The sequence below is a fragment of the Halyomorpha halys genome, unplaced genomic scaffold (assembly GCF_000696795.3).
Source record: "Halyomorpha halys isolate HHAL.00 unplaced genomic scaffold, Hhal_1.1 Scaffold271.1, whole genome shotgun sequence".
Classification (NCBI taxonomy): domain Eukaryota; kingdom Metazoa; phylum Arthropoda; class Insecta; order Hemiptera; family Pentatomidae; genus Halyomorpha; species Halyomorpha halys.
Window position 1 is genome coordinate 232,152 of NW_027107763.1, and position 11,259 is coordinate 243,410.

At 29.4% G+C, this 11,259-nt stretch overlaps 1 protein-coding gene across 1 annotated transcript in view; it reads left to right on the plus strand.

The window, feature by feature from the left end:
• The window catches only part of LOC106680633 (uncharacterized), a 160,192-nt gene that overhangs the window by 114,974 nt on the left and 33,959 nt on the right, over positions 1–11,259 (plus strand). The window contains exons 2-7 of the mRNA XM_014420493.2: positions 2,416–2,551; positions 4,712–4,907; positions 6,226–6,439; positions 7,751–7,867; positions 8,043–8,140; positions 10,884–11,011. Coding sequence (XP_014275979.1) covers positions 2,416–2,551; positions 4,712–4,907; positions 6,226–6,439; positions 7,751–7,867; positions 8,043–8,140; positions 10,884–11,011 — 889 coding nt within the window. The remainder of the gene's footprint in view (positions 1–2,415; positions 2,552–4,711; positions 4,908–6,225; positions 6,440–7,750; positions 7,868–8,042; positions 8,141–10,883; positions 11,012–11,259) is intronic.

The window sequence follows — 11,259 nt, forward strand, 5'->3', positions numbered from 1 at the left end:
AGCGATTTGGTGATTTCTACACCCCTTTTCTCTTTTTCAGTCTTTGAGCTCACAAACGTTTAACTTTTATATATATATTTCTCTTTTACCAATCAAAGATGAAGCAGGAGTATTTTTTTATTTTAATATTTCATTTCATTTCCATTTTTTAACGCAAGAATTTTTCATTGTGAGACCAACTAAAATCTTGATGTTCCCTGCCAAATGCGTAATGGTCAGATTTACCTGATAAGTTCACATGACCCGGTTCTACTGGCTGTGAGGCACAGGATAAAAAAAAATTGTTTAAATAACAAAGAAATAAGTCAAGAAAAGTCTTCAAGTTCTCTTTTAAAGTTTGATGGTGGAATTATTATTAATTAAAGTACATAGTTAGTGATTAGCTACAAGTAGGGATGGAACGAGTCTTTTGAAATTATTACGTGAATTTGTGTTGAAATGTGGAGCCATTTGGGGCTGTTCTACGGAACAATGCAATAAAACGATATAAGCGGTTTATTAAAAAATTTAAGCAGTGATTGTTATGGAATATGCTTTTTTTAATTATTATTTGATTAGTTCAAGAGGCAGTTGTTGCCTCTTTGATGTCTGTTGGTACTGCGAAGGGTGGTGAAAAGGATTTTGTGAAAATAGAATAGCCTGATGCAGACAGAGTAGTTTTAGGAAAGATTATTTCCATAGAAGATGTTTTTCATCGTCTACCGAAAGCCCAAGACAACATCAAGGAGGCGTGCGGCGGACAAGACAAAGGCCCACGACCTCTGGATATGGTTTGTCCTATCTGTGGACTCTCTTTTAAGGGTGAAAGAGGACTCGGAACCCATATCGCAAAGAAGCATCCCATGGAGGCTAATAACAATACACTGAGGGGAATAGTTGACCAAGGTTGTGTGGTCCTTACTGGGTTCACGGATGACCTGGCGGTTTCAGCGTGCGGAAAGAGTCATGGACAGCGTACAGAGGATGTTCAAGGAAATCGATTTGTCATTGAATCCTCAAAAGAGTGTAGGCATCGTCATAAATAAAGGAGAGCTGGAAGCGACGAAGCTCTCCCTTGAGAACGAAGATAGCATCCAAGCGATAAAAGGACACTATAAAATATTTAGGATGCACATTCTCGGGAGAGTTCGGACAAAGCTAAATAAGAATCTGGATAAGCTCGACACCTCGTGCTTGTTTAATTCCGAGCAGAAGCTCAACATTGTTAACCAATATGTGTACCCGGGTCTTACTTACCCTCTACAAGGGATAAAGGATGACATGCATACATTGCATATTTTATTTGTTACTTTATTATTTTTGTATATATTTTTAATATTTATTGCATATTAATTTCAACATAGTTCGTTGATTTTTTAAAATTTAAATTTGTTACTTAAATATCTTTCACATATTTTCTCATATCTTTATCACTATTTTTTCCATTATTCTGTTAAAGACACATTGGGTTGAAGGCAAAATATGAAAGGGAAAAAGAAGGGAAGGAAAAGAAAAAAAGAGAGAAAGGGGAAAGGAAAGAAAAAGAGGAAAAAAAAATCATGAAAAAGATTTGTCTAGGCTTATTTATCGTAAGATTAAAAATAGTGTCTGATTAGACTAAAATAAGTATGCTGTGTGACTAACAACAAAATGAAGTTGGGCAGCACAACTTTTAATACAGTTTTTCCTTCCCATCCTAGTCATTTTTGATATAGAGGGAGGAGGTATCTAGATGTAACCAACCTATTCCAACCATAGTGGGGGTAAAGTTTTCATTTAGTGGGACCTTAATTTTCTTTTATTTAAATAATTTTACATACTGCCTACTAATTATAATAGAAGAAAACTTCAATATTTAATTTTAATGCATTGATAATGTATAATCCATATACATATTAATTTTTTATAGCTATCAAAGAGATTAAATATTAAACCTTCCAATATCTAGTAGGGCTATTTAATTTACTTAATACACCCGAAATACAAAATTTTGATTCTCATTTTAATTTCATAAGTGATTGATACAGTTAAAATCATCTTAGAGATCATTTTCTTGAGGGAAATGCCAAATTAATCGCCCCCTCCCCTCCTCTACCATGGTATGTAGAGGGGTTTGGAAACATTCTTGGAACTATTGGCTCCCAAGCTTTATATGTGGCCCTAGTAATTACAAAAGACTTGAATTTTACCAATTCAAAAAGATAAATGAACAAAACATAGGTTTGAGTGTAATATACCAACCTTAAAACTAAATCAGAAAAATATCAGTCAACTAAAAGTTTAAAAAATGAAACAACATGCAAAACAATATCCACACTAAACTTTCAAGAAAAACATATAAACATGGTTACTAGTACTGTAAAATAATATTAATAAATTTTAGTATATTACAATAATCTAAGAATTCCATTTTTTAATTATGATTATTTTTTTCAGTTGTTTTCTGTGATTATGTTGCCTCATCTAAAAGTATGGAATTTGTTGAGGATTACATCAAGAAAGAGGTTTTACCTCTCCACAGTAACATATGTTCAGCTACCACCTTTACAACACTGCAGTCATCATTCTTCAGGTAAATTTATAAATCATTGATAGTTCACAATTGAGGATTAACATATTTTATAAAGATTTTCTTTATTTACCTTTGTAAAAGTAAAATCTATTAATACTATCTTACTTAGAAGTAAATAAAACATGTAAGTAATCATAATTAATTATTAGGTAAAATATACATAATTAGCATTAATATAGCTGAGATAAATAAATAGGAATTGAATAAACAAAATATTTGTAATTTTATTTATTGAATTTTTTACAGTATAATTTGATTTTTTTTTTTTTAAACAATCTGAATTTTTTATTTAACTAATACAATTTATTTGATTGAGTTTTTAAATTATAGTTTTTTTTATGTATCAATAAACTAACTAATATATTTTTTCTATACTCTGAGTTAGTTATGCTTTGATTGAATGTTGACATGACTGGGAAGTAGCTGAATTTTTAGTTGAACATTTTTAGTAGACAACATGATTTTTATAAATAGTGTAGTAAAATTAGTTTGGTTTATATTAGTATTAATTCCATTAACATTAAATTACAGTACACTCTCTCTACCAGATATCTGATAGAATTTAGAGTGTCCAGCCTTCTAAGAAGCAATTGAAAAATATACACTAAAGTCTACTGCATCAGAACTTTTGTAGAAACTCAAACATAAGTACAAATTTTTTATCCACATATAGCTTTACAGAATAATATTTTCAATATAAAGAACTTGATAGATAAGTAAATACTCACAGATAAATTTCAACAATGAAATTTAAGGACCAAAAATATATCATTTATTGATTTTTTCTGTTTTTGTTCTAAAAGCATCAATTATTGCTATATCTTGAATATCTTTTAAGTTTCTCCAAGCAAAGTCCTCTTTCCTCAGCCAGCAATAACATTTTCTAATATTTGCATCGTATTGTCAGAGTGTCAGATTAAAGCAAGTATGCTGTATTTTGAATTAGGTATAGATATTCTAATTGTTGTTTGCTAATGGAATTAGCTTTCACCATTAGTAGATAGATCACACTAATAAACACTTTTGGTGAGTGGTCTAAACTTAGACCAATAAAAAAAAAAAAAAAACCAGATAAAAAAACAAATGTGTTAATTAGAGACTGGTGTGAAACCTGCTTTAAACGAGAATATGTTTTTTGACCTAGTAATACAAATATCTGAAACCAGATCTGAAAAGAACATTGAAACATTATTATTATTTTTTTTCTTGTATAAATCAAATAACATTTCATATTGGCCATCATACAATATTGAATGACCTTAACTAGTTCACTTATAGTTCTAATGTAGCCTATATTTAATTTGATTTGGAAAAAAACTACATATTGTTATTTTAATTTTTGTTACTTATTTTTTTAATAATATAATATTTCATATATGCCATAGCAGGATTTTCGACAGCTATAAATTGTGTATTTATATATTTTTTTTCTCATTTATTGTAATTTAGGAAAAATATTTATCATATTTGTTTTGTTTTTTTTGGAAATGTGTGGTAATTGATACTCCTATGATTAAATTTTTATATTAGACAATAAAACTGCAACAATGTACAACTCTCTTTGAGGTACACAAAGTAAGGCATAGCTCATCAAGTATGTAAATTTTGTAGCTCAAGGGTAATATATGGGAGTAAGAATTTTATGAATTTTTGGAAAGAACCATATTTTAGTAGGGTTTCAATTTTGGGTATTTTCAAACCAATGAACAAAGAAAAAAGGTTTACACAATTATATCTGCTCTACATAAACAAAGAACAATATATACATAGATCCATTTTTTTATTTTTTAAGTGAGGAGGGCAATAACATTTCTAGTAAATAGGGAGCATGTCATCACTCTTAGGAAGGAGGCTGGACAACTCTGTTTTCTGTAGTGAATTGTTGAATACTTAACAAGTTAATAGAAGTGAGTTGGATAGCTTCTTTTATAAACAGCTGCTGTATTCATTTTAAATAAAATAATTATACAAAAATGAGCATATACCTAATTATTTAATCAATGAATTTATTGGTAGATTTCTTAAATGAATAGTTATTTTTTCAAAATTAAAAGTTCATTGTTTGATAATAATTTTTCATATTTATTGATAGTAGCAATATTAAAAACTGGAATTTCTTAAATAAAGAATTAATCAAAAGACATTTTCAATATTTCTCAGGGAAGAAGCAAGAGACATTCTCAGTAGTGCAGTAAATGCTTCTGAAGAAGATACCATTTTGTTTGCGGGGAATGGCTGTACAGGAGTTCTTAACAAGTTAATTCTAAGTTTAAACATTACTACTCCTCCTATTGTATTTATTAGTGCCTGTGAACATCAATCTAATTTGCTTCCATGGATAAAAATAGGAGCCATTGTAAGTTTTACATTAATTCATTATTCTGATTTATAGTAATAGTTTTGTTTTTTTTTACACATAATGTTGAAATTCTAATTTTATTATCTTTTACCAAGGTTGTTTCTGTTTTTTTCTTTTTAATATTAACTTAATTTTGACAATATGGATACATTTTTTTGAAAATAAGATTATTATTGAGCAGATATGTTAATTTTTATAGGGCAGTTTAATTTTTTTTTTGTAACTAATATTATTGATTCGATATTATTATTATTATTGTTTTACTCTACTTTACTTATTGTGATGGATGTTAAAGTTTATAATATAATTCAATAAAAGTTTAAAATGGTCATGTATTGGATGAACTTAGAGACAAGCTGAATTTTTTCTAGTTGTTAAAACTTATTAATTGACAAATTTTTTCTTAAATCCATGGCCCTGCTTTTGTGCTAACCATCCCAACTCCAGTTTAATTTAATTTTCCAAACATTCAGGTATTGCTTCATATCTCTTTTATTACCAACTCTATCCATTTCTTTTATACATAATTTTTTTCTATTAAAAGGTGTCAAGTAATTTTTTGTTTTAGAATCAACACTTTTACTGCTATTGGCCAAAAACACATAAATGCGGAACACTGATAAGGTCTATGGTGCTGTTCTTTCAAGTTTATTCCATTGTATTAATGACCAGTTACCCTTCATCTGAGTAATATAAAAAAGCATTTAGTTCTCATTTTGTCATATACTTAACTATTTTCTATTTGTCAATTGTATTATTGATTTACATTTCATTTTGCTCCTTAAAAATGCTTGCCCCCTTAAAAACTTGATAGCATTCGCACTGAATAAAAACAGTAAATAAATAATCTGAGATTTTAATTTATTCCTTACTGCAAGATTCTTACAACACCTTCCAAAATGATCATTTCTAACCTATCCTTATACACTGAATATGAATTTTAAATGTAAGAGGGTATACTATTCATCCATAACAACGAATGTTCACTGAACCTGCAGAAAAATCATTCATGTTGCAACATGTATGATATAGTTGAGTTATAAGCTGAAAATAATGGAATGATGGCTGTTGATTTGCTTTATATTTTTTTAATTGTTGGAATTGTAGCATATGAAGTTTAGTTTTAAGTTAAGAATTATCAAAGTATGACTGTCCAATTGCTTAATAGATTTAAAAAATCTGAGAACAAACCAAACATTTATACAACTTTACAAATTATGAATTCCTAATTTAAGTTACAACTTTTAAGTTTACAATTTTATTAACCATAAATGTTAACAATATCCCAGTAAATCAAGATTTTGATGATTTTTAGATCGTTAGAATTTCAGAAACCAAAGAAGGCATGCTAGACCTTACAGATCTTGAAGCTAAATTAATATTTCATCAAAAACATTCTAATAACATGACCATGATTGGCTGTTTCTCTGCAGCATCAGCAACTACTGGAATTCTTGCAGATGATATTGCTACAACTATATTATTACATCAGTATGGAGCTCTTGCTTTTTGGGATTATGCTGTAGCAGGTACTAATGTATTTCATTAACTAATTATAGTTTGATTATAATTTGATTCAGACACCTAAATGTAGTTATTTTATGAAATAAGATTATTTGTATATTATAGAATATACATTATAGAATATTAATATGCATTGTTTTATACTATAATTAGAGGGAGACTCTAGACAAATAACTTAAATGATAAAAGATCAAGTAAATTTTTATTGTTGATTTCAGTTACACTCACGTTCTCATATCTCTCTCTATTATTCCGAGCAAAGTTAGTTCTATCCCAGTATCCAAAGACTACATCTCCTTGGCATGTTTATATTCCAAACCTTAAAAACCCTCCTATATTATCGACCTCCTCACCCTATGTTCATTCTTACACCGGTTAGATACACGATCTCAACCTATCAATTTGTACGTCACTTCTCATAGAACAGCTTCCTTTGAAAAATCTTTTACCATATGAGGTACCTCATTTTGGAACTATGTACCCATATCCATCCATAAAGCTTCCTCCTCATCAATTATATATCCATCTCCTTGAATATCAATCTTCTGTAAACTTTTAAATAACAAACACCAATAAAAACTCGCATAAATAAGTATCCTTTGTTTAAGGCGGTTGAAATTATCCAATTTGTTATTAGTATGGGACCCAGTGTCCTAGAATAACTTTTGATAATTTTAATAATACTAAAATAATTTTATAATAATAATAATTTTCCTTTCATTTAAAAAATTCATGAATTTTTAAAATGTGTACTTTATAGTACAGATATTCTATTGTTTAAACAGATGAAAGAATTTATTTAGCTATACTATGTGGAATTGTGGGGCAAGTATTCAGTAGGTGTAATTGAAATAATAGCATTACAACAGTTGAAATGAACTTTAAAGTTGTAAGGGTGAATAATGAAGGAATCCATACAGAACCAATGGGTAAATTTAAAAGAAGTATAAAGAACTAAAAATTAGGTGGGGGAGGGAGGGGGTTGTTATAGCTCTGATCTTGTGAATTTTAGTTTTAATGAGTCTTAGTGGAGAAAGGTGAGTTAGCAGTGATTGTTGGTATCACAATCTAGTCCTTGAGTTTCCTAAGTCTTTTAGTATTAAAATACATATTCTACAGTTGTTAGTGATACCAATACTATATTAATTGCATTATTATGGTATTTATTGTTGAAATATCTTAAATATATAATATTCAATCTAAACGTAGTTTACCTCTAAAATATATAGAGATCCGAACTAATGTTTGTTAAATTGTAATAGATATGATTATTATTTCAATATAATAGTATTACTTTGAACTTTTGTTATTTCCAGCTCCATACGTTTCTTTAGACATGAATCCCATAGTACCTGGAATCAACCAAAGGGGAGCATATAAAGATGTTATGTTCTTCTCAGGTCAAAAGTTTGTGGGTGGTCTACAAAGTTCAGGTTATTTATCAATTATTAAATAATTTTCAATCGAAAATTAACTTGCTGAAAAATTGAAATCATATAATAAAATTAATTCAATGATTTAGTATCCTTCTGAGCCTACAATTTTTATTTATAATTGAATTATTGTATTTTACAAATTTATGAACACATCAATAATTTTTATCCTTAGGTATCTTGGTGGTTAAAAAAATACTTCTGAAAACCGTTCCTCACATTAACAGTGTTGTTTCTTCTTATGATTTAATAAAAGAAAATCTAGATCTTAAGGTAAAAGCAAATTCAATATTTAACTTTATCTATTTAAATATAAATTAATATATGTATTACTAATCAAAATAAATTATGAACTGATCTTGTTTTATGGAATTTATTGTTAAAAAAATAATTCAAAACTCTTACTACAGTTTAAATTCATTTCATTATAATTAATTAATCCATAAGGCTGCTCAAAAATAATTACCTCATAAGAGGAAAAAGGTTTGACCCACCGTAATTGTTAGCCCCAATGGGGAAAAGAACACTGACCCCCTAACAAGATACAATTGGGACATTTAACAGTGCTAGAATTCTGAAAACTTAATATTATGGAAAAAGGACAATAAATTACCTCTTAAGAGACTAAATAAATTTACATTTCCAGGAGTGAACACAGTTGACAGCTATAGAGACATCAGTTTCCAGGATGATTATTGGTAATTAATATATTAAAAACTGATTTTTTTAATGAAATAAAAGTTAATTTTATGGAAAATATACCAATTATCTCAAAAGAACATTTTCAAGAGGTCCGAAATGAAAGGAAACTGACAAATGAATAAGACATGGACCATACCCAGAACCTCAATACAAAAGAAGTTAAGAAGTCGAATATTCTGAACATGGATAAGGCTATTACCAAGTTTAAAAGAAGAAAGGCTCTAAGTATGAATGTTTTTCCCTCAGAGCTACTCAAAAAGTTCTTACTTGATCAACACTGGAACGTAATAAAGGCAGGACTAAAATAAACACTTAACCCTCAGTTACGTCCAGTAGGTACTCAACCCACCTAAAAGGCACAGCCCTGATGTTTTCATTTCCCTCAACACTCATAAGAGTGGTAGAAGTCTGGTCAATTCTTCTATACTAGAAGAGCCAGACTTCTACCCCATATCTTATCTTTGCCAGATGTTGATTATCAAGATGATCAGTTCATTCCTGCACACTGTAGAATGCTGTTAGCCTCATTCAGATCTCTCCGACATACTGTGCCTCAATTTGTTACATACTGTGTCTTGGAAGCAAATAAGAACATGATTTTTTGTATCTTCAATCCATGTTGACAATACAATCGTGCTGTATCTGGAGAGTAACTGAGGCCAGTGATTATCACATTTTATAATTCCACCAATAGGGGCATTGATACAGTCAAGCTCTGGCCAATGATCATATTTTTTGCAAAGCTAAAGGTAAGTGGTATCAATTTGCAAGTGATTTATCTTGTGAATCAAATAAAAAAATACTATAGCTGACCTTCACTAAAAACATTGGCCAACAACTGGTGCTTGTAGAACTAAGCCAAAGAAGTGTGAAGACAGTTGGAATCTCAAAATGTGACCAGAAAATATCAACTCATCAAAGATGTTTTAGAAAATTTAACTTCTCGACCTCACAAAAGGTGTAAATGCTCAACCTGTACCTCAAAAATGGATTTTAGAAATATAAAAAATTATGAATGTAATAAATATCACACCACAATCTGCCTGGTTCACACAAATATGATCAGTGAAGCATGCTGTGCTGTTTTCCAATGGCCCTCTTCAGCTCAACTTAAGCTGAATGACTATAGCATAGCAGTGACTTTTGAACTCTAGATTGTATGTATCTATGATTTTACAAAAATTATTTTTGTTGTTACCCATAAAATTTATGCCATTTTAGTGCTAGATCTTAAATATTCTTTCAAACTTTTCTTGATTTCATTTTCTAAAAATGAATTTTTTTGTTTGTTTAAATATTCCTTCAGAGATCAATGATTATTTTTAGAATACTTAAATTAAAATTAATGGGTATAAACTTGTGATTATTTTATATGCACTTGTCAGAGACCTTGTGTCTCAACTCTATTAGTTCTAAACTGCACCCAATAGAGGGTTATGGTAGTAATAGGTCTTCCAAAGAAATTGAAAAGAATGAAAAACCTTAAAGAGGTTCACAAACAATGTGAAAAGGCAGTGTAAGAAAGGGCAAAGATAGAAGTCCTCTGCCTAACCTAAATTGATGAAGCAGCATTAGCTAAATACGCAGTCATCAAAATAATAATTATAGAAAAAGAACTATTCCTCTCTTGAGAAGGTGATTAGAGCTGTGTACAAATGCAGGGTTGCAGAATGAAAAACAAAACTGGCATGTATGTTAATGATATAGTAGTCCTTCAAAGCAAATGGAGAGGAAATTCTGACAAGAGAAGTCGGGCTAATCAGCTTATAAGTAAATAAGGATAAATTTTTAAACTTAGTAGTTATCTTTTTCATTTCTAAAACTGGTTTAAGTGACTTTCGAGGTACTATATTATTTTATGAAATGAGTAATATATATTCTGGTTGCTTAGAAAGAACAATGGCACTGCACATAAGAAAAATTGAAGGATTACATTTTATGATATACAAGTATTTTTTAATTAATCTGTTTTGTGGATTTCCAAACAGATTGGTCAAATACACACTTGGAGTATTATTTATCTTTTGAGAAAAGTGAAGTTAATGGAAAGGGCCATTGTGTTCTACTTAACGCTATAAAAATTTCATAATGTATACCTGCTTAGATAATTTTTTTTAAAAATAAATCATGTCTGTGTTCAACTCCAGAATGACAGCCATGTGTATCTTGTACGGTTAATAACATTATGATTACATTCTATTTATGGTCAGAGGTTCTAATAATTATTTTAACTGACTGAATTCAAATTTTTATAAATTAAAAAAATAATAAAGAGTTGATGTTCATATTGATTTACATTTTTTTTTTTTTTAAGGATGTGTATAACTATGAAGACAATGGAGCATCTGGTGTTGTAGAATCAGTAAGAGCTGGTATTGCAATGAAAATAAAACAGACCATAGGTGTTTCAGCTATAATGGAAAGGGAAGCCAAAATTGTCAAGTAAAACCATGATATATTTAAAAATTATTTAATCTATTAGGTTCTCAAAATTTTCTCCACATTGCTTTATCTACCTTCTTACTTTTATTTTATTTTTGTATTATTAATTTGTTATTGTGGTAATCATTCAATAAAAGGACCTCCTGGCTCCAACACTATAAAAACTGTTATTCAGATATTAGGATGGACGGCTCCTTCCACCAGCGGAGTGATGATCACCTTCCTGCCTTTCTTCAGAAGGTTGTTGA